Source organism: Aulonocara sp. 'chitande type north' Nkhata Bay, linkage group LG15, assembly GCF_057382095.1.
Source record: "Aulonocara sp. 'chitande type north' Nkhata Bay isolate Kocher_YH1m ecotype deep benthic linkage group LG15, A_spYH_male_GT1.1, whole genome shotgun sequence".
NCBI lineage: Eukaryota > Metazoa > Chordata > Actinopteri > Cichliformes > Cichlidae > Aulonocara > Aulonocara sp. 'chitande type north' Nkhata Bay.
Genome location: NC_141358.1, coordinates 38499216 through 38524438, shown reverse-complemented (window position 1 = coordinate 38524438; position 25223 = coordinate 38499216). Strand labels below are relative to the sequence as shown.

The 25223-nt window shown below is 39.1% G+C and overlaps 1 protein-coding gene across 1 annotated transcript; it reads right to left on the bottom strand.

Annotated features, from left to right (window-relative positions):
• Positions 1-6402: 6402 nt before the first annotated feature.
• On the bottom strand, positions 6403-15600 carry LOC147313607 (5-hydroxytryptamine receptor 3C-like). Its single transcript, XM_086264630.1, has 13 exons — positions 15505-15600; positions 15087-15261; positions 14635-14817; positions 13940-14112; positions 13236-13299; positions 12305-12468; positions 12093-12137; positions 11705-11811; positions 9437-9606; positions 9145-9308; positions 8656-8866; positions 6944-7153; positions 6403-6860 (listed from the first exon to the last, which is right to left on the bottom strand). The coding sequence occupies exons 1-13, from the start codon at positions 15598-15600 to the stop codon at positions 6577-6579; spliced, it is 2046 nt and encodes a 681-aa protein (XP_086120756.1). The 3' UTR covers positions 6403-6576.
• Positions 15601-25223: the final 9623 nt, after the last annotated feature.

The window sequence follows — 25223 nt, the reverse complement described above, 5'->3', positions numbered from 1 at the left end:
TCTCTCATTTCAGTCAGTTTTATTGTTGACAAACTGAACGGTTTGTATTACAGTCTAGTCCAACTTAACTGAATGCAACCATCTGGTACAATTATAGCTATTCTAAACTATGCAATTTATGAAAACTATGCAGCCCCTTCAGCAACTGAAGAATTTGAAAGTAAATTATAACAAAATATAATTTTACATTAAATAAAAAAGTTTTAAACTTAATTAAAATAAAACATGTCTTAAATTAAAATAAGTAAACTGTCATGTTTATTGCTGCCAAAAAAAAGTTAAACACATTTGGACAGTGAAGGAATGTCAGGATTCTTGCTCAGAAAAAGGATCAACATGCTCTGAAGTCAGAGCACAAAAACCTTTTTTGTAACAAAATATCGATTTCTGCTGTCCCTGTATCGATACATTACTAGCAAACTAAATATCACGATACTACACAGTATCGATTTTTTCCCCCCACCCCTACAGGCTACAGCAATTAATCTCTGCTCACCCCAGGCTACTGGACTCTCTTCACCTGCTCGCACAGTATTTTATCCTCCACGAGCTTCACCTTCACCCTCCAGCTGCTACCGCTTCCCTACCCAGCCCGGCGGTGAATGTTTTGCACGGCCCGCCAGGGAATCTGCGGCCCGGCCCGCCGGATATGGAATTACCCGGCCCATCGGAGCCGTCTCCGAGAAGGAAGCGACGTTCGCGCCGTCGGCCCATCACCCCACAGCCGGATGTTGGGACTTCAGAACTGCCGGCTGTGGTGAGTGGAAAAGACACTTTTTCTGTTTTGCCAGACTTTGTGACTGTTTATTCCGGGGCTGTGTTTTTTGAGTCAGCTGCCCAGCCAGAAGCTCACTTGGCTGCACAGCCAGAAGCTCACTTGGCTGCCCAGCCAGAAGCTCACTTGGCTGCCCAGCCAGAAGCTCAGTTTGCTGCCCAGCCACAAGCTCAGTTTTCTGCCCAACCACAAGCTCAGATAGCTGCCCAGCCACAAGCTCAGATAGCTGCCCAGCCACAAGCCCAGTCATCGTTTCTTTCACTAGCTCAGTCTCCTGTTTCCCCGCTAGTGCAGTCATCTACTCCACCACCTACTCCAACTTCACCACCGTTATCATCTCAACCTTTACTTCAGTCGCCCTCAGCTCAGCAACCTATTCATCACCTCTTGCTCTTGACGAAGGCGGTCGCACTTTTCTCCTCTCCTCCTCTCCCTTAGCTTCCCTGCCTCTTATGTCCTTGTCTAGTCTCATGTTTTTTGTATTACTTTTCCCTGGAACACTCTCTCACAGTCTGTTCTCTAAAACCTAAAAGAGGAATTATGGATTTGATCAACTGGTCCCTAAATGCAATTGACACCCCTTTCTCAACGAGAAGTTTGGGCTTGGGTGAGCCTGAGTGCTGAAGATATCTACCTACCAGTGTTGGGCTGTTAGAACAGCTTTGAAATTCATATGAGCTGTTCGCACTAAAGTAAAAAGCACCAACACCTCATGTGGATACCCTTTCGGCGCCAGCTGCGGTCCCAAGGCTGGAGCCGAACAAAAACACCCTGATAACAACTGTGTTTAGACTGTTCCTTCCCATTCCATGCAAGGCCACCTGGGTTGGCTGGAAGACTGTTTACTTAGCCTGGCAGGGCGAAGGACACTGTCTCAGCTGAACTCTGGACACGCACACACATACATATACACTGATATGCACACACCCATCCCCCCCTTTCCAAACGCCTTCGATGGTGGGTGTCGGTCTGTGCTCGTCGTGGGCTTGTCTGTGTTCCATGGTGTTTCGTTCCCCTCTCTGCGTCTCTCTGCCCCGCACCCCGTTTCTTATGTTCTCAGGTTTGTTATTTGGTTTTCCCAGTTTAGGTTTCTTTAGTCATTTGTCACTGCCAGTTCCGTCACCCCATTACTTGTAAATAAACATCACTTGCATTATCAGTCAACTGCCTGCATTTTGGGTCCTTTTCCTCCAACACCACGCGGCTTGCCTCGGCTGCCGTGATAGTACGAGCCGACCAAACATGGACCCAGCGGCATCCGCACCTTCCGAGGAGCTTCGGGCTTAATTGACACTGATTTCTGGTGGTGGTGGTACTGAAGAAGACAGAAGATGTACGCATATGTGTCGACCTTACACACCTCAATGAGTCTGTGTGCCGAGAGAAGTACATATTGTCATCAAATGTACATATTATTTTTATTTTATTATTTTTTTCAAATACAGTAGAAGACTGAGGAAGTGTCCCCCTATACATGTCGTTTATGCTTTCAACAGAGCATTCTCTATATTTTCTGGACATATGAGCAGTAAATGACGATTTCACAGAGAACATACTTTTACAACCAGTTACTGGACATGCCACAGGTCACCCCTCCACTCTATGCTGTTTTAAGTGAGATATAAGTTCTTTCACTGTGTGACATTGGCGCTCACATAGTGTTGTGGCACATTTTAAGTCTGTAAAAATGGCGCTACCAGCAATAGGGCGTGCAGGTACATTGTGAACCCGATAGAAATGGGCTTTAAAATGTATGCCTGCATTCACTACCGATGCATTTGAAAAAATGATGGGGTTTGTTCCTGTGAACGCGACAATGCAGCACATAACCCCTCAACGTCTTCAGCGTTTTGTTGCAAAAAGAGCACGAAATCATTGTAGCTGTCAACAGCACATTTGTTTTAGGTTACTAACCTCCTATGACCTTATAATAACCACTGCTTGAAAACAGCATGGAAAAAATAGGAGTAGCCTATTGCTCGGTCAGACGCCATTAATACTATTACTGGAAAACATACTCTCATGTATTTTAAGATAACAGAAAATGCAATGTTAGCTTACCAAAACTTTTGCTCATGCTAAAATAGCTGAATATCTCAACGTATACACATCTCCACCACTCTGCTTGCAGACTGAGCGCGTAATGGCACGAGCCGCCAAGCTTGCTACTCCCGCAATAATTTTAAGTAGTCCAATCAAAGAACAGAAACAAACTCTCAGTGATTTGCCAAGGTAGAGCTTGTGTAGTTTTAAATACTAACACACTTTGGGCATTAAAAAAATAATTATTTGAGCAAATGATTAATTTAACTTTTACTAAATCTGGCTAAAATTGATTGAACGTGGTGCAAAATTAAAGAAATGACTAACATGGAGGAGATGACCAGCTGTCTATTTGAAAGATAATCAGCACAGACTCTAGTCTGGCCCACTGGCCAGCTTTGGAAATTTTAATTTTAACAAGTTTTGGATTTTTCTTCCACTGAAAAAGACCTCCCCCAAAGCCATTCCTACTACACCAAAATAATAACAACTAAATGAAAGAAACATTCCTGTCTTTTCACTGTCTATAAAAAAAACAGGACATTTTCTATGAAACAACAAAAACCTTTCTATTTTATAATTACATGACAATCTGGCCAGTGGGCCGCCATAACTTTTAGGTCATTTTTAACATTTATTTATTACAGTTTAAGACTAAAGACTTATGCTGAATGATTTCATTTATGTACTACAACAGTTTGTCTTTAAAATGTAGAAAAACTGACAAGTACTGTTGAAATTGTACTGTCATATAAAGATATCTCTGATAACTTCCTTACACTGACAGAAATTGTACTGGTCTGTCCCACTTAAAAAGTGGTCTGCATGTGACCAACATTGTAAATGAGTTTGAATGAATTTGTGAAATGTAATACAGATACTTTCTGAATTTAAAAAAAACTAACAAAATATGTAATTTTAACATTATTTTGGTACAGTTTCAGTTGTATGTGTTGACTTTTAAATTACAATTTTTCAGTGTTTATAAAACAGTAAACTGTAAATTCAACAAGGACATTTGATATTTAAAACATATTCCTACTGTAAAATTAACACTTTTATTTGGTTCAGGACTTTACAGGTATATATGTATTATTTACAAAATGTTGATGTAAATTAAACATTGCTTTCTTGTTTTTCTATTTAAACATTTTTGATGTCAAGATTTTACACAATTTTACTGTTAATTTCACAAACATTTTTTACAGTGTAGGCTTCACATAAACATCGTCATGGATTCCCTCTGACTTTTGCTGTTTTGCTTCCCAGCGATGAAATCACACTTCATGCACAGCTCTCGCTCTCTCTGTACACTTCAAGAACAGTTTCCCGTCTAAAAATCTGTTTTCTGCATTATTAACTTGCTTATTACGTACAGCGCTGTCGGATGCTGTTTTTTTTTGCTTTTACTTACTTCTGAAAAGAAAACCTAATTCCTGCTGTTCAATACTGAACAAATTTAAACTTTTACAAAACTCTTAGCTGTGTCTCTAATCAAACCTCTGTAACTTTGCTGTTTCACTTCAGCAGCGTTTTTGATCTACTGCAGAATATTTTTATAAAATCCCAGGCCAGGAAAATTGCCTTCATGTTTTTCTGTGTTTCATCCTCATCTACTTTGACACAAAGGCATCTGCTGTGATGCTTATACCTCTGATGAAGTCTTGCAAGTGTCAGCTTTCTTTTTATAGATATAAAAATATGGAAATGTACTGACGCATGATCTGAAATATAATATTTCTGACTGTCTGAGGCAAAATTTCCCCGATTCAAATCGAATTGAATCGAATCGTATCGATTCAGGACCTTGTGAATTGGAATCTAATCGATTCTAGATATCAGTGATGATACCCAGCCCTAGTACATGCGGCTGTCTTCTTGTTTGATAGAGTGATACCATATATGCCCTATAGCTACAAAAAAGGCTAACATTGTTATCTTTTTACAAAGAAAAACAGCTAAACATGAGAGGTTTTTGGACAAAGTTTGTGTTCTCCATTCTTAAAACACCGGTTCGAGCACCATTTAAGCACCGGTATCGGATAAAACCTAAACGATACCCATCCCTAATTATGATTGCCCCATCTGCAGAGCTGATTTGACAGCTTCTGTTTAAGATCATGTGACGGTTCTGTGGGATATTGGGCTACCGTTCTGGTGCTTTGAACATATATTTTTTGGTGAAAAAATTATGCTATGTCAATTTGATTAATAAATCATTTTGATGAATACAATTGTGTGTTCTCCTTTTGCTTGTGTCTTCTTGATTTTTTTTTTCTTAATAAAAATCCAAAAAACAATTTGAATGTAATCTATACAACACAATCTTACAATAGGCTGGAAGTATGCTTGTGCTCCATGTGATTATATAATTCATTAATCAAGCTTTATTAACAGACTTAAGTTCATGATTATACAAAAGAAAAAAAAGCACAATATATAAAACCAACCAAATATTAACTTTCGTAAAAGTGCTTTAAAAGTGCAAACACCTGCAGTTCCAAACATCTGAAAAAACGTCTTACAACCCCCTCTGGCTATTTTAAAAAGGATTCTCATTGCATCATTGTATGTGACATGCAACTTCGGCATGCTACATTGTGTGTAAGATGACCACAGGGGGGCAGTATAGAATGGTGTGCAATATGCTTCAAACCAGGTGTTTCCAACTCCAATTAGTCCAGAGCTACTGTTCTGCAGCTTTGGATCCATCCCTACTCCAACACAGCTGAATCAAATGGTTGAATTACCTCTTCAGCATACCATAAAGTTTGGCAAAGGCATGGTAACAAGACCATTCATGTAGATCCTAAGATTTTCAGTGTGATGACCATGGTGGTGAGAATTCGAATGGAATAAATCAGAGCATTGTTATATCCCAAGATCAAAGTTGACCACAACCCCCCCCCAAAGCACACTGAGTAATATATCATATGAAAATGCCTGTAGAGAACTGTGCAAAACATAGTTTTTCCCAATCACAATGACGCAATAAATGTAGCAAAATCACACAGTACATGAAAACATCTTAACCCTTTAAAACCATCCGTGTCATATTTCCTACATGAGTTTGGGGGGTTTTGAAACTTCTGCATCGTCAGCGTGAAATAAATTGGAATTTTTTTTTCTAAGCATTAAAATAACAAACAAATGCAGGATGTAGCAAATATGACACAAATGAAAATTATACTGAATTTAATATTTAAGATTTTTTAAAAATGTCATCAATAGAGTCAATAAACAGTCCATTTTCAAAAACAAAAAAAAGGATCCTCTAGTGTGGTTCAGGCTCTAAAGGAATTTTACAGCTTATAGAAGCAAACAATTTCAGCCAAAATGGGTGAAGATAATAAAATACACCATAGTGTGGGGGTTGCACACTATGAGTGCTTTTGTTTTATTATTTAATTTTATTTTAATTTTGAAGCCTTTTGAGTAATTTAGCACCAAACATCAAATACAGAAAACTGCTGCTATAGAAGATGTATGTATAGGGTTCACAAGAACTCAATATAAAACGATCATCAGTTAAGATGCTTTTACACAGCTTAGAATATTTGTAAGATTTATTATCTGGACTTTAAAATATCTTGATTTAATTGTCTTATTGGTTCACAAAGTCATTGAAATTTAAGACAGATGAAGGGCTTTGTTGGAAAACAGGGCTCTGCTATATATTTATTTGCATAACTGGCATACTAAAAAGACAAAACATATAATACAAAGAGTTTAAAGAACAGACAAGCTAAAAAGTTAAATTAGGCCGCATTGTATGAAACCATCCAGATAATGATGATGGTAATGAAGCTGACTGTTATGAAGATGATGTAAAGGATGAACAGCAGGCGGTCTATGATTAAACCTATCTGGATCCATTCCTCTGTGCTCAGGCTTTTGCTCAGATGCTTCTCCAACTGAAGGCGGACGGCCTGGAGGCCTCTGCCCAGGCTCCTCAGCTCTTGCAGGGTTTTGTCCTCACCCAGTGGCCCCTTCTTCTCCAGAGTCTTGGATTCCTCTGTCACTGGAGAGTAGATTGGCATTTCTATTGAGCGGAGACAAGTCAGAAGATTATGTCAGCTTTGACATTTTTTTTAAGAATTTGCATATCCTGATCTTGTTTCCTACCCTGTGTGACTGGATTTTGGATCACTGTGTCGTTCCGATCTCTGGGCTTTGGAGGAAGGCATACTAGTCGACCCAGGATTTTAAGAAAAAGCACTCTGATCCAGCGAGGAGCTCGAGAATAGTTAGAGGAACCGTGCAGGAAGCTTGTAACGACAATAGTTTCCAGTAGACTGCCCACCATCATAGTCAGGCACATAGACAGGAAAACATCTATAAAAATGATAGTGGAATAATAATTAATGTTTACATTTTACAGACAAATACAAGTTAAATCCAGACAAAATATTTAAAAATTAAAACCATGAATATTTTTGGTCTATTCAGAGGAATGGAGACAAGCCGTAAACTATTTAAGAAATATCCTCAGCCCCTGTCAGCTCAGTGACAAAAATTGTCACAGTTGACGCTTTAATCTGCCAGACTGCAGCTGCACCTTATGTACATTTTGTAGTATTCATTCCACCTCATTCATTTCTGTATTTTATGTATATAAGTTTAGACTCGTTATTTATAGTTGGTTTACACAGCTTTGTGTATGTATGTGTATATATAGACGTGTGTGTGTGTGTGTGTGTGTGTGTGTGTGTGTGTGATTTACATTGCTGTGCTTGAGAGCCACCATCTACCGGAACCAAATTCCCTGTATGTGTCTGCACATATACTTGGCCAATAAACACGATTCTGATTCTGATTCTGATTCTGATCTATGAGACTGTGACTCAACTGCTCTCAAAAATTTTGTGTGTTGTAATGCATATATTGATTTTCCTAAATCTCGAGTCTGACATATTTGTTATTCATTATTAATAATAAGAATAATTAAAAAGACCCAAACTAACACTGAAACTAATTTAATTTAATAACAATTAAATTAAAACTAAACATTTTCATATAATAAGAACTAAACTGAAATGTGCAGACCTAGAAACACAAAGCTGAAACAAAATAGCCAAAAATAACTGTGCAGTATAACCAAAAACCTGGCACTTTGTTAATGATTAGATATGATGAATTGTACTTTTTAAAGGTAAACTTTGGCTGGTATTGGCCAGAGGGGCTGATGGTGCGATATGGCAGCCTCGCTTCTGTCAGTCTGCCCCAGGGCAGCTGTGGCTACAACTGTAAATGGTAAATAGCGCTTTTCTAGTCCATAGGACCCCAAAGCGCTTCACACTACATTCAGTCATTCACCCATTCACACACACATTCACACACTGGCGATAGCAAGCTGCCCTGGGGCGCACTGACAGAGGCGAGGCTGCCGGACACAGGCGCCACCAGACCCTCTGACCACCACCAGTAGGCAAACACGGGGTTAGTATCTTGCCCAATGATATTTGGCATGCAGCCAGGATGCAGCCTGGGATCGAACCACCGACCTTCTGATTAGTGGCTGACCTGCTCTGCCACCTGAGCTACTGTAGCTGCCTCCACCAGCGTGTGAATGTGAGAGTGAATCAATAGTGGAATTGTAAAGCGCTTTGGGTGCCTTGAAAAGCGCTATATAAATGCTATCCATTATCATTATTATTATTATTACTTTTAAGAATATATTATACATCGTTTTCTTTCTCACATGTAGCTTCATCATTACATTATGGTAGTTATACTGTTAAATCTCTAGGTAGGTCAGAACAAGCAACCCTTTTGTATTTGGGCCAAAAAGTCACATTGGGACGAAATGTATACCAAACCAGACAATGTAAACACACTTATGAGAGGTATGGCATTTCCAGTAACAGGCAGCAGGTCATTCATTATGAGCAGGAAGACGGTGTAGCCCAGGATTAGTGTCATCTTGAACAAAGACCGGTCGACTTCATTGGGAGGCAAGATGAAGCTGAAGAGGTCCACAGTGATGAGGAAGCAGCTGGGGAGCAGGAGGTTCACTACGTACAGCATGGCCTGGCGCCGCAATGAGATCTGCAGCAAAGTGAGAACTTAACACTAAGGACGGTGCTGATGTTCCTGGGTGTTTTTGATGTTTTTAGAACTTTTAGATGTATTTGATTTAAATGTTCTATAGATCCTAAGTTCCTCTGATATACTAACTGAACAGTTAAATATCTGATAATGAAGAGAAAACTCTTGTTTCGGATTACTTTCTAAAAGCCTTTGCCTTTGTGTCCTCCGTTTTCTTATAGTATGAATAATTAAATCATACAATAACATTATAGTTTTACAGTGTAAGAGTGTCTTACATGGAAGCGAATTTCATCATAAAAGCCCGATGCTGTAGATGGTAGTGTGTATTTCTTTGCTGTAATTCCAATTAATTCCCATTCACCCATCGTTGCCATCTTTGATTTAGAGAATTCAAACATCCTCTCTGGAGTCGCTGTCAGATAAAGCTGCAGAGCATTACCTGCATGGAAAATAGTCAATTTGTCAGACAAGACTATTCATATTAATGTCAGTGAAATAATTTTACTGTATTATAAACTAAACCATTCATTTCATAGGACAGACTGTGAAAGATCCTCATGAACTTACTCTTGAGTGTGAATGAGTTGAAGGTTAAAGTGCAGTTCTGAATGTCAAATGGAAACAAGTAGATGTCAAGCCTGCAGGAGGTGACAGCTTTGACAGGCTGTGAATCACTCACAATGCCATTAGAAAGCACGTAGGTATATGGGACGTTTGGAGCAGTGTTTTCATCCATGCTGCAGGAAGATGAAAGACATAACATTTAGAAACACAAGCACCTGTATGCTGATAGAGCCCTCATTATTAAAATTAAGTTTACTCAGATAGCTACATGGCAGAAATAGAAAATGTATGAAGAAAGGGCTTACAGTTGATATGTAGAGTGCCGCCTAATATTAAGTATGACTGCTAAGTGTTAACTTGTCTGCTTCATTCTGTCTGCTAAATATTGTAGGAGGCAGATCAAAAAGATTATACCTTCATATAGTGGATAGCAGTCTTACCAAGCCGCTCTATTATCCTATCCACACTATTGTTATGTTATTCCACTGACATCAGTTGGACACCTATGTGAATCGCTACCTTATAGTAGTGGAGGGGTTTGTGTGTCCTACTGATCCCAGGGGTTATGCTGTCAGGGAGCTTTGTCCCCTCGCATGGCAAATTGGTCCTGGGTGAGGGATCACACAAAGAGAAGAGCCTTCAGAAGACCCTTATGTGTACACGACCAAAGGAACCATTCACCCTGCTTGGGATGGAGTTACTATCCTAGCTCAGGACCACTTTGCTCGGACTAGAGCCGCTACTTCTCCATGTTGATGTCAAGGTGCTGGGTCTGGTGACCCAGTGTTTGTGTTTTTGTTAAATATTCTTTGTTTATTGTTGTTCTTGGTTTTGGTTATCTTAATTTCTTAAGCTCTCAGGAATCTTAGTGCTCCCTCCCTCAGTGTTCATCTTAGCCTGTGTTTAGTTTCTGTTCCCGTGTCCCACGTTTCATGTCTACTCTCCCCTGTCTCTGTGTTCCCTGTGTCTCCCCAGTCAGCCGTGTCTCCATGTCGCAGTTTGTACTCTTGCCTCTGTGCTTCACGTTCACTCTGTTTTCTCTGTCAGCCTTGCCTCCTTGTCAAGTCTGCGTCTCTGCACCTGTCTTTTGTTTCCTGTTTTACTTTGATAGTCTTGTGTCCTGCATTCACTGTTTTGAGTTTTGCTTCCCCTTCGTCTCGTTATGTCAGATTAGTCCCAGCTGTTTCCCTCCTGTTTTCCATTCCCTCTTTACTCCCTGGTGTATTTAAGCCCTGTGTTTTCCTCATGTTGTTAACCATGATGTACCTCTGTGCTGCGTGTGTTTCTTCTGTACTCCCACGTTAAGTTTCCTAGTTTCTTAGCTTTTTAGTTTGAGTTTCATGATTCTAGTTTCTTGTTTTTGGTTTTGTTTTTTGTATCAGTGTTGGAGTTTTTCCAGCAATAAAGGTGCTGTTTTGGGTTTACTCCCCCGTGTATAAGTCCTGCATTTGGGTCTGTCACACAGCAAACTACGACAGTTGAAAGGAGCCAGTTATGATGGTCAGGCATTTGATAAGGATGCGTCCTGGTGAGGTGTGCTTGACACATCTCAACGGGAGGAGGTCCCGGGGAAGACCCAGGACAAGCTGGAAAGATTATTTTTCTTGACTGGCCTGGGAATGCCTCGTTGTTCCCCTAACTAATCTGGAGGAGGTGGCTTGGGAGAGAAATCTGAGCTTCTCTGCTGATGCTGCTGACCCCGCGACCAGATAAGAGCAAGAAAATGGATAGATGGAAATTAGTTAGGGGTGGCTGTAGCTCAGGTGGCAAAGCAGGTCAGCCACTAATCAGAAGGTCGGTAGTTCGATCCCAGGCTGCCTCCTGGCTGCATGCCAAATATCCTTGGGCAAGATACTAACCCCGTGTTTGCCTACTGGTGGTGGTCAGAGGGACCGGTGGCGCCAGTGTCCGGCAGCCTCGCCTCTGTCAGTGCGCCCCAGGGCAGCTGTGGCTACAATGTAGCTTGCCATCGCCAGTGTGTGAATGTAGTGTGAAGCGCTTTGGGGTCCTTAGGGACTAGAAAAGCGCTATACAAATACAGGCCATTTACCATTTAGTTGGAGTCACAACTCAAATATTTCCTGACAATAGTATGCACAGAGACCATGCCTTTCTACTTTCACCTGTATGCACCTTCTCCATTTTTGTTTTTGCTGCTTAGTAAAGTTAGCGCTTTATTGGCTAATGATGTGTCAGGCTAGGTCTCAAGATCACACATATACATAAAAAAGAAATGATCTTAATCTGCGAATTATTGAAGATGGCACTTACATTTCACTGATTACAATATCTGGTACCCAGAGATTTGTTCTTGGAATTGAAATCCGAGTAGTTCCACAGTTTTCTGGGTCCCACTTGGTGAATTCATTTTCCCATTGCTGCAACACAAACCATGCAGATGTAAACATAAACACAATATAAAACCTGCTGGCTACCATTTAAAAACTCGAGATAATTAAATTTAAAAGGGAACCCCAAAAACTTTTCTTTTATCTTAACACTTTTATGTCACTAATGGGTTTGCCTATTTGCTGCCCAAAAAGATTTCAAGGGCAAAACTTAAACTTTCATCTATAAAAACATTTTTTTATGCATAGATATGGGTAGAAATCAGCTGTTTCATTATTGCTTGAAAATGTACTATGAAAAAACTGCTTACAATATCTGGCCATAGAAATGTTGTGAGGAGCTGGGCTTTCTCATCCTGAAAAAGAAGATTTTAATTTATTTATTCTCAAAAAAATAGAAAATTGCCCTCATGGAAAATTGCTTTTGACCATTTTATGCTCTTAATGTTGTACAGTATGCAGAAAAGCGCATGCACATGATCTAATAATGAAATGGTTTCATAGTAACAAAGGTGTCATTTACCACTCCCATAATGCCAAACACAGTTAAGAAAAGGCCAACGTTAGTGACTGTTGTTATGTTCACCACAGGTCGAATGGCGTTCAGGTTGAAGACTGGCGAAAGAGCCTCCAGCACTGACGGTGTATCAGGGTTGGAGCAGTTCAGTATGGTGGAGCTGTACTGAGCTACGAGGGAAAGAAGAAATGTGCCCTTATGATGTCGCAGCAAATACCTTTGTCTGAACGCCCACAATTACAACTCTGGCAAACGCGACCCAAATACGAGTGAGGCATCATGTATATCTACATTTATCTAAATCTAAACTTGACTTTATCAAGTTTCAAATTTGAATTTCAGTTTTTAATCTAAAAGTAAAATCTTTAAAATCTAGACAGGAATGAATTGGACAACATGGTCCATAACATTTCTGGCTAAATGTGTATTTTAGACAATTTTTGGCTGCTAGGACCTCATGTTTCCTCTTCCTTAAATATTTATAAGACTAGCTAACTGTCAGTGTGAGTGGCGCTGACAAAGTGAACAAGTCAAGTACAACAACCTTAAATTAAAAAAAAATCCTCCAATACAAAACATGTACACTTTATCCTTTAATAGGTGTTATAATCGGACTATAGGAAATCACATTTGCAGTTCGGAATTTCAACAGGTATAACATCATTTTGTAATAAGATTATTTTTTAATAAGATGTCTGACACTGTAGATTATGCACATAAAATAGGCGGTATAGTGCAAATAATAACACAGTTTGATGAACCATTACAATGCGTCATTTATATGTTTAAATACTATTTAGTATTTTGGATAGTGACTGTGAGAAAATCAACACATCAACAATTAATTACACAGGAGATTCAAATAATCAGTAATATAAGAATTAGTTATTTTTTAATAATATAAATAAATGTGTATTTGTACATTATAGGAACTTACCATGCATGAGCAGAGAGATGAAGATTAATAGAAGCTTTGAAGGCCTGACTTTCAGCGAGCAGCACTGAAAACATTAAAACTGTGGTTGTCAGTTTGAGTGGTGTGATAGTGGCGTGGGAATCTTTTTAAAGACAGTCATTACAGGTCATTAAAAAAATCAACGTTCAAATCGAACCTAACTGTTAAACCTTGACGTTGTTAAATATTTCTTCATCTTAGATCTGTTAAACATCTGGTATGAAATTTATGCAAACCTTCCTTGTATGCCCACAATGTAAAAGCAGGTTTATATCTTTTATCTGTTAGATATACACAATCAACAGTAGTTACAAGTGTGAATAATGAATGAGGTGTATCTTGGTCTTGAAACTGATGTTTTAGATTACTTGGGTTAAGTACCACACTGCAATATGGTTTAATCATCATTGTATTCTTAAGTTGCAGATAAAATTAGATTTTGTAACTGGTAACACTGTGTAAACATATTATTGATATAATCTCAGGAAATACAGAAATATCTGTTGGAGTTTTCAATAAGAGGGAGAGCCTCTGTTTTCATGATATCACAACATTATTTTTTCATGTTTTTCCAGTCTTAAAAACAGATTAAATATCCAAGGCTTCATCCTAAAAGACCATAAAGGTTGGCAAACATATTTACAATGTATTTTTTGTACACTCAAAATAGATAAATATTTGAATACCTGCATCCAGTCCTCTGAGCCTTGGTTGACTTGCCGGTGGATGTCTTGGAGGTCCTTGCCCCCTTTCTTTAGCTCCTGCACAGCCCCGTCCTCCACTGCTGGCCCATTTTTCTCTTGAGGCCCTTCGTAATCTTCAATATTTTCCACAGCAGTCGTGGTCTTAAGGTCTATTTCTAAATCAATGAGAGAAAAAGTATCAGAATCAGAATCTTTAGTGCCATAATGCTAATAGCACAACAAAATTATGTGCTACTCCATTCAGTGCAAAGCAAGGGAAGCAAACAATCAGTTTAACTATTGAAAAAATACATAAATAAAAAATATGTTCTGAAAATAAATATTGTATAAACAGTATAGAAATATAAACAAATAGATAGGTACATGTGTGGTTAATTGAGTCATTATTGATTGCACAGGTTGTGAAGAGAACATATCAATGTTCAGTTATTGTTTATTATTTACAATCACAACAGCCCCTCAATATGTGCCGTTTATTTTGGTTTTTATTGTCCTGTGCTGCCTTCCTGTGGAGTAGTTCATGTGCCAAGGATTGTTTGATTTAGGTCTTTTTTTTTTTTTTACAACTTTGCAAAATAAATTATTTTGAACTCTGTAAAATCAATTATTTCTTTTATCCTGAATTTCCTCATGCTACTGATTGTTAACCACTTCAAAGCGACTTAAAAACTACATACCCGAAGCTCTTGATTTCTTATTCATTGGTGCCATGGAAACAAGAAATCCCAGAAATTGTGTGAGGACTCGGATCCAGTGAAGGACGGGAGAGAAGTCAGCAGACCCACACAGCAGGTTGGTGATGGGGTTTATTTGTCGCAAACTGGCCACCATCAGAGGCAGGCAGATGGAAAAAAAAACACCTACAGAGAGACAACGGTGTGTGCTGAGGCCCAGAAACAATACAGATTTACAATGTCGCAGCCTAATTGACTGAATTTGTGCGTGTGCCTGGGCATAAGCATTAAATACTGTTGGCATGGAAACCTGTTCCATGTAAGATTACATATTTTTCTCTATACTGTAATTTTTTACACACTCTAGAAGAATGTTCCCAGTCCAGTTTCTATTCAAACACAACTGTAGCCAGTTTCAAGAAATCAGTGTAGACTTTTTGTTGAGTGTTACTCACATATGAGGGGTATGGTGTTTCCAGTGCCCGGCAGCAGGTCATTCATGATCAGCGGGAAGACGGTATAGCTGAGGATGAGGGTCATCTTGAAAGCGGACCTGTCCACACTATGTGGAAAGCAGCTGAGGAACAGGACGTTTACCATATACTTAGTGGCCCGGCACCTCAATCTGATCTGTGGAAAGAAAAGAAGAGATAACTGAGGTACTCTTAAGCTGTGAACCATGCTTGTCATTACCTGGTACATGAATGTTTGCTATATAACTGTATAATTCAGGATTTAGACTGAATTTATATTTTTAGGTGTGTTTTAATTTTGCAATAATGTTAAACATTTAAAAAATATAGGGAAAAAATTACAACATAGCTTTGATTTTATCTTACTATTTATTGTAGCTTCTCATTAGAATCAACTTACATGAAATTTAAACTCATCAGCACATAAACCATCACTGTTAATATCATTCTCTGTTGCTTTATCTGAGGTGATATCCAGTAGCTCCCATTCACACATGGTGGCCATCAAACTCTTGGAGACTATTGCCTTTATTTCTGCAGGTCTTCCAAGAAAAATCTTTATGTCCCTCGCTATGCGGGGAAGAAAAGTGAAGAGAAAAATGCTGACTTTAGTCAGAGCTCACTTAAAACCCACATTCAATTTAGATATAATTAAAAAGGGTGAAACTGATATGCATAAGTGTTAAATGTTCTTACCAAAGTGCAAGTAGGGGTTGAAGGGGTTGCAGTTTTGTATGTTAAAGGAGACGGTGCAGATATCAAGGTTACAAGAGCTGACAGCCTTGACAGGTAGACCGCCATCCCCCGTACTATTACTACACAGGGAACAGGGTGTTTTTTTGTGAATAGATGTGTGAAATGAGGACATGGCATAAATTAAAAGCACCGTTGATGTTGACAAACAACCCCAACAATAACCCCATTATGTCACAGCGAAAAACTAAAACTAAATTATTTTGTAAAAATACTTCTTGATGTGTCTTTTTGCACAATATTCAGGAGAACAATTTTCAAAATCCAAAAATTCAACATTCTCAAATCCCGGGATTAAATTTAGGGTTTTTAATTAAGTGTAATCATATTCTCTTGTTTGCATATAAGTTAGATTTGTAATTTCAAGACAAAGGCACAGAGGATTTGTGGCATTTACAACAACAGAGTATCCCACATAATGCTGAAACATTCATTTTAGTTTCTAGATGTCTGCTCTTTTGGAAATACTTGTGCGGAGTTTGAGATAAAGAGTAAATGATTTTGTACTTACAGCTCGTTGATTACAGGCTCTGGAACACACAATTTGGTTCCGGGGAGATGTAGTAGCTCAGTACGCCACTGAAATGGGTCCCAACTGACAAACTCATTGATCCAAGACTAAAACAACAAAATTGGTATCAGCACAAATAGTAAGCAAACCCCTGCATGGCTACTAAAATTATTGCAGTACATAGTGCAATAATAAGTGAGGAGAAGTTCAGCCTTTTCATCCTGGAAGACCAGAACAAAAGGTCTCTACCACAGAAAACACAGAAAGCCTCTCTTTGAAGAAGTTTGAACTAGTTTGTGACAGTCCTTCAACTCAAGAGTTTCAGATACAATAGATACCAAAATATAAAATATGCATACACACTGTTGGGAAGCACTAATGACATTGTAAATAAGCTCATGTGACAGGTGACATACCGCTCCTAGTATCTCACACAGAGCGAAGAAAGTGCTGACATCGGTGGAATTTGTCATTTTCTCCACAGACCATATGTCACTTACTTCAAAGACTGGAGACAGACACTCCAGCAGGGCAGGTTTGTCTGGTGCAGAGCAGTTCACCATGTAAGCACTGCAAAGAGCTGATGAGGCAACAAAATCATGAATCTGAGTGTAATTACGTTGTAGTGTTTGGCTTGCAATGGGATTTGGCTGAAGTGAATTCAGTAGTTGTCAATTCAATTGTCTCTCTCCAGATTTAATGCTCATACTTTTACTATATTTAACGTAATTGATTAACTACTGAACACACTGTTGTTAAAACTGAAACTCAAACACTTTCATTGTGCTTAACAAAACACATACCTGTCTTGAAGATCAAAATCATGGTTGGCCTGAGTGACGGAAGAAGCTCCTGTAATCGCAATCAGGAGGATTTATGGATAAAAAATGGTAATAACATTTTGGATTCAAGTAACAGATATGCACTATTATTAGTATTTAACTTCAGCAGTAACACTTGTGACAATGTAACGAGAAAAAATTCCTTACCATAATGTTGCGAGTGAAAGTGTTGTATTCCAGCTGTTTTTTGAATGGAAACTGTTTTATTTGGTATACTACAGAATAATCATCTCCTTAAATAATTGCCACATTTAAAAAAAAAAAATTGTTGACAGCTGTATTAGTCAGCAGCAGCAGAGCAAAGGTGTGTCTGCTGGTTATCTGGGAAACTTACTCTTGCAAGACTAAACTGCGAAGATATACATACTGTCACTAAACAAAGCGTGATGTGGACAAACATTGGGCAAATGATGCGGAGCAGAAGGCAGGACAGCTGCTTTGCTTGTAGGTGTGTTCATACAAAGCACAGATAAACCACAGGTAATGTAAGGTACCTCAGTGTGTGACTTGAAAATGCTGAGGACTGACCACAGTAGCATCAGTGTCACACATGCCCATCACAGGCAAATCAGAGAAACCTGTGACAAGCAGGTGTTAGTCTGCCAAACAAGCTTTTATTATTTTATGTAACATGTTTTTTTTTTTTTTAAATAAATTAAAATTCACCCATTCGATGAGAACAAAGAAATAACCTGAGATGATACTACTACTACTACTACTAATAAAACAAAATTCCTCATGTCATCTTGGCTATACTTGCTTTGATTATAATCACTTTCTGTGTTTCTGCGTCACTACTACGTCAAATTCTCTGTTGAATTTAAAATGTAATTTTCTTTTCTCCTTTATGAGTTATGTATCAAGATACTTTGTATCAGGTCGGATTTTTAGTCCAACTGTGGAAATTTTCGATATGTGATCATAATGCACCACAACAAGATTCCCAGCCTAAGCGTTACTTTGTTTGTTTATCAGTGAGCAGAAAAGTGTTAACAGACTAAATTATATTCTAGTAATTAATTTAACTATAACACTATTATACCTATACTGCAGTAGCATGGCTACAAGCTATAAAACATAATATTAAGCCTATTACTTTTCCATATACATTTAATGACTGTCTTCCTAACTGTGATGGAGAACTTGCAACATTATAAAATACAAATTGGGATCATATCAACATATCAGATTCTTATATTTGTTGCAATATCTGTTTTGTTTTTTTGATTGATGATAGTTTGATTTCTTACTCCACAAAGTAAAAGCCACCAAGAATTCATTGTGCTCCTGATTATTTAGTTTTTAGTTTAGCTTCAGAGCTACTGAGTGGACAGATGTGTAAAATTTCACACAGTTCTCTGCTTGGATGATATGATACCTCATAGACATCCAGTATTTCAATGAAATTTTCAACAACTTTTACACTCAGTCAGATTTACAGATGTTGTCTAGCAAGATAAGTATTTATTCATAATCAAACCTCATGATAAATATCGGCATGAACTACATGATCTATAAATGCTACATCAGTACATGTTAAAAAAAAAAAGTGACCTGTCCTGAAGCATCATATCAATATCGCCTTTGTCATTTAATTTACTAAACACTGAAACTCCTAATATTTGTAAAAATATATTTTTTTAAAATACTGGGGGAAAGTGTTTAGAGTGTGCTTGAATGTCTTAAGACTATACTCACAGTTCACCATACTTGGAGTGAATATCCTATATAGCCGGAGGCTGGGACTTCCGGGTGATGCGTGGCAGCACAATGGACGCATAGTCACTGAGCTCTGTTCCAACTGAACTAAATTGCGGCCTCCAGACTTGAAAGTAATAACGTCAGCCCTTTCAAAAAGGGATGAAAAAGGGAAAATCTAAAAGAGGACAGAAAAACACTAACCAATCAAAGACTGAGGAGGCAAAGATCCAAAAAAGAATGGAACCACACGACAAGGAAGATGGCGGCTGCTTGCTACCTAGCCACGAGTCAGCGTTGCCTGAGTTAGGAGGAGATAGCATCATCCTCCGGGAGATCGCAAAAGTGTCCAAGGAGCTTGGCAGCTTTAAAGATAAAGTCCAAGAATCATTGCTGGGACTCACGGAGGACACTGGCAATAAGCTGGCCGATGAGTTGGCAGCGTTTAAACAGGAACTAAACCAAAAGCTACTCGAATGTGTGGCTACACAGCAGTCACAGGGTAAGGCCATTGCGGAGGCAAAGGGACATAGAAGGACTTAGGGCAGAGGGACTTAGGCTTGCCTGGAAGAAAAAAGTGTTTCTGGGAAACAAGCAGATTTCTTTTTGACCACGACTATGCCTTTGAAGTCATGGAGAAACGCAAATCCTACACGGGAATAAAAAAGGCACTAAAAGAGAGGAACATTCGGTTCCAAACGCCCTTCAAGCGGATTTGCATCCACTGGAGCACCGACCCACGGACTTACGAGGACACAGTGAAGGAGCTGAGAGCACGGGGCATTGAGTTGGAACCCGGGACCCAGCACTGAAGAGAGAGTACGTAACGCATTTTCATGGCATGGAGTGGATACGGAGAGGGACAGAGGGCCATGAATGGAAACTCAAGTCCGATGCAAACTGCGGGAATATAGAAGAGACTATTAAATATGAATGACAAGGAGGATAAGAGCTAAACTCACAAGCAAACAGACTATATAAGAAGGGAATATGCACCATTTGGTTTCATTGCTGTTCAAGTTGGTGCGTTGATAGTTCAGTTGATCAGATTTATAAGTTGCCATATATGTTGGATTCATCTAGTGTAAGTGGGATGTACCTGCTGGACAGTCGCCACAACACTAGGGAGAGCTCCCACCGTATGGTGGGTCCTTACTCTCCTCTCCCCAACAGGGACCTAAAGGGGTTGAACGATCCTGAGTAATTGGAGGACTCCATATGGGCTCTATTGTTTTTTTGTACCTATCTTAGTTTTGTGTTAACAGTGGGGGCGCAACGTTTTACCTCAGTGACATTTGGAATGCACATTCATGGCTCTATCTGGTTATAATAAAGTCCAACGTTAAAGGTACTCTCACTTACTGTAAATGGGCTCCAAAGCCCGGCAAAGCAGGGAAAAATTCTTAGTAAACTGAAAAGAGAGGACATTGATGTGGCATTTCTACAAGAGACTCATTTGGTGGGCCTTGAGCACGAGAAACTTAAGAGACAAGGTTTCAAGCATGCTTATTACTCTTCAAATGGTTTAAGACATACAAGAGGGGTGGTTATTTTAATATCAGGTAGGGTTATTTATGAACTTTTTGCTACAATTAGGGATAGAGAAGGCAGATTTATCCTGGTACAGGGCAAATTGGATGGGGAATTGATCATGTTCTATAATGTTTATATTCCTCCAGGTTCCACATTTGATTTCTATAGGCAAGTATTCGAGAAAGTAGTGACAGAGGCACAGGGACTACTTGTCTGTGGAGGAGACCTTAATATTACATTAAAACCACATCTGGACGCAGCGGGGATGAGAATATCTCTATCACAAAAACTAACTAGAAAACTAAACCTTCTGATAGAGGAGATGGGATTGGTGGATACTTGGAGGAACCTTAACTCAACAGCAAGGAACTATACTTACTATTCACATCCACATGCAACCTATTCGAGAATTGGCTACTTCCTCACTTTTGGTACTGACATGAACAGAATACATGAGTGCCATATCAGGTCAATGGACGTTTCCGACCACTGCCCTCTATATTTATCTTTAAACCCTACTCAAAGGAGAAAAATAACCAACTGGAAATTAAATTCTAGTATACTGAATGAACGGACATGTGAACATTTGACAGAAGACATTGCTGAATACCTGGAATTCAATGATAAAGATGAGTTTTGTGGGATGCGTGCAAAGCAGTGATGAGAGGAAAAGTTATTACTATAACCTCTAATATTAAAAAATCCAAAGTTGCAAGATTCCAGAAGCTGCAGTCGGAACTATTACAATTAGAGGCCACACACAAAAATACTATTGATACTAAGACAAAATTAGAAATGGCAAAGAAGAGAAATCTAATTGATGAGATATACACCCAAGACGTCCAAACGAAACAAAGATATTATGAGGGGGGAGCTAAATATATGAAACAATTGGCATATAGATTAAGGAAACAACAAGCAGACAGAACAATATACACGATAAGGGATCTGGAAACCTGTACTCACTCTACACCTACGACTGCACAGCCACTAACAACTCCAACATCATTGTGAAGTTTGCGGACGACACTACAGTGGTGGGTCTTATCACCAACGGTGATGAGACAGCTTACAGGGAGGAGGTCAGCGCCCTGACCCACTGGTGTCAAGACAACCATCTCACCCTCAACGTCGCAAAGACAAAGGAGTTGATAGTGGACTTCCGGAGGTGCAGAGAAGTACACACCCCCATCACCATCAACGGCGCTGCTGTGGAGAGAGTGAGCAGCTTCCGGTTCCTTGGCGTACACCTGGCTGAGGATCTTACGTGGTCAGTACACACAAACAAAACAGTGAAGAAGGCGCAGCAGCGCCTCTTCTTTCTCAGGAGACTGAAAAGATTCGGCATGAGCCCCCGCATCCTCAGGACCTTCTATCACTGTGCCATTGAGAGCATCCTCACTGGATGCATCACCACCTGGTATGGCAACAGCACCGCCTACAACTGCAAAGCTCTCCAGCGAGTAGTGCGGTGCTCTGAACGGATAATTGGAGGTGAGCTTCCCTCCCTCCAAGACATCTACAGGAAGCGCTGCCTGAGGAAAGCGGGGAGGATCATCAAGGACTCCAGTCACCCCAGCCATAAACTGTTCAGACTGCTTCCATCAGGAAGGAGGTTCTGCAGCATCCGGTCCCGTACCAGCAGACTGAGAGACAGCTTCTTCCACCAGGCCATCAGACTGCTGAACACGTCATAGACACCTCAGCTTCACTACTGGAACTTCAACATTATGCACTCCACACTGTATATAAATGCCACTTGTTTTGCACATATTCAACTCTGTATATTTTATATATTTTATTATTATTATTATTATTATTATTATTATTATTTTATTTTATTTTTTTACTATTTAATTTGTAAAAATGTGTATACACACACACACACACACACACACACACACACACACACACACACACACACACACACACACGTAGGAAAATATTTAGTATACACATCCAGAAATGCATACACTATTATATATTGTACATATATTTATTAGTTTCAGATGTAGCCATTCTTGTATTTTGCTTGTTTACATTATTGTATTTTGCACAACTCTGTTGCTTGTGAAGCTCGCACACAAGAATTTCACTCACATGTGCTGTACCAATGTACCTGCACATGTGATGTGACAATAAAAGTGATTTGATTTGAAAGAAAAAAAAAAACCAAAATGGAAATGCAGGGTATAGAGGAAATTAAGGATTGCTTTAAGAGATACTATGAAAAATTATATTTATAACCACCCACAAACGATGACGATCAAATGGAGAGTTTGCTTGACATGCTACACCTCCCTAAACTTACAATAAAAGAAAAATCGTTAGTGAAGCAAATTACAAGGGAAGAACTTCACTTGGCAATTGGTAAACTCAAGGCAAACAAATCTCCGGGTACAGATGGTTTTACTGCGGAGTGGTACAAGAAATTAAGGGAACCTTTGACACCGGTCTTACTTAAAACATTTAATTGTGTCCTTACAAAGGGAGAAGCACCCTCCACATGGAAACAAGCCACAATCTCTATTATACCTAAAGATGGTAAAGACAAATTAGAATGTTCCAACTACAGGCCAATAAGTGTATTAAATGTAGATTACAAATTGTTTACGTCAATCATAGCACATAGACTTGAAGGTATCATCCCAAGGATAATAAATCTAGATCAAACTGGATTTGTTAGGTCGCGCCAAACCCATGATAGTGTTAAGAGAACTCTGCAAATTATTAGACATATTAATTTAAATAAAATACCAGCTATATTATTGAGTCTAGATGCTGAAAAAGCTTTTGACTCTGTGAGATGGGAAATTTTATTCCAAGTAATGCGTAAATTTGGGTTTAATGGGTCGATCATTACAATATTGAGTGCTTTGTATAATAGTCCAACTGCAAAAATAAAGATCAAAGGTGAACTTTCAGATGCTTTCAAGCTTGAAAGGTCCACAAGATAAGGATGCCCACTGAGTCCACTCTGATTTGCCATTTTTATAGAGCCGTTGGCTCAAAGCATTAGGCAGAATGATAAAATAAAAGGGATTAATATTGCTGGAAGTGAACAGAAATTGGCCTTGTTTGCAGATGATGTTTTGGTTTACATATAAAAACCTACTGAATCATTTATGGAGCTCATGTCAGTGTTAAAGGAGTATGGGTCCTACTCGGGATAGAAACTGAATATACAAAAAACACAAGTTCTTAGTAGCTTTTACAACCCCCCCCAATTTGCTCAGCAAATACAAACTAGGCTGGGACAAAAAAATGATCAAATATTTGGGCATTAACTAATCAATCAATGGATATAACCAGTTTGGAAGAAATCAACTACTCCCCACTTAAAAAAGATATCATGGTAGATATTACAATTTCTATAGAAAACCCTGACAGATACTTTGCAGAATGGAATAGGACCCAAGAGTTAAGTTTAAAACACTTCAGCTTCCCAAAGATAAAGGAGGACTAGGCCTCCCTTGCCTATATGACTATCATAGGGCAACACAAATAAGAAATCTGGTGGGCTGGTGTAAACCTGGATACTGTTCAAGATGGAAGGAAGTGGAACTTTCCTTGGGAGGTAACTTCCCTGTCGGGGCACTGATAGGAGATCCCTCAGAGTTATGATTCCCGGGCAACCCTTGGATAGTAAGCTCAATAAAGACATGGAAAAGAGTACTTAAAAAGTATAAATTAAACCAGAGGGCCGGATTCCTTAGTTGGTTTACATATGACCCAGAGACCGACTTGACATTTAAAACATGGGCTAATAAAGGTCTCATCACATACATTACCTTGTTGAAAGATGGAAAAGTGATGAGTTTCCAGGATCTTAAGAATAAGTTTAGGTTGCAAAATCAAGATTTTTTTTAGATATTTGCAACTGAGGGACTTCCTGAATAAAAAGCTAAAACATCCCCAGTTATCGACTGGGAATGAAGAAATTATTTATATATTCAAGAATGCATATAGAAATGCACCCTATCAAAAAATTATTTCCAAATTATATTGTTCACTGACCAATCTAAGGGGTCATGATACAAGATATGTTAAAGCATGGGAAACAGAGGGTAATATATCCCTAACAGGAGAGGAATGGGATGGGATCTGTTGGCAGCAGTGGTCGGTAACAATCTCCCCCTCGTGGAGGGAATTCAGTTGGAAGAATGTAATTCGTTATTTTAATACCCCGGCTCAAAAATCCAATTATTCTCATAACACAACATGCTGGAGGCAGTGTGGACATGCAGCAGCAAATCATTTCCACATTTTTTGGGAATGTCCTCGTGTGGCTCCATTTTTGAAGGAAATACATAATGTCCTGGAAACAATCTTCCAAAAGAAAATACAATTTCATTTTGCAGTATTGTACCTAGGAAACTTAGAGAGTCTTAATCTATGCAAACCGGTTAAATATTTGTTCAATGTGCTGTTGGTAGCTTCCAAAAAGGCCATAACCCGCCGTTGGCTTAAAGAGGACACTCCTACTATAAATGAGTGGATTGATGTGATATACAGGGTGGGCCATTTATATGGATACACCGTAATAAAATGGGAATGGTTGGTGATATTAAAGTCCTGTTTGTGGCACATTAGTATATGTGAGGGGGAAAACTCCTCAAGATGGGTGGTGACCATGGTGGCCATTTAGAAGTCGGCCATCTTGGATACAACTTTTGTTTTTTCAATAGGAAGAGGGCCATGTGACACATCAAACGTATTGGTAATGTCACAAGAAAAACTGCGTTCACCAGATATCAACACAATTTCGATCCGCTCCTCACG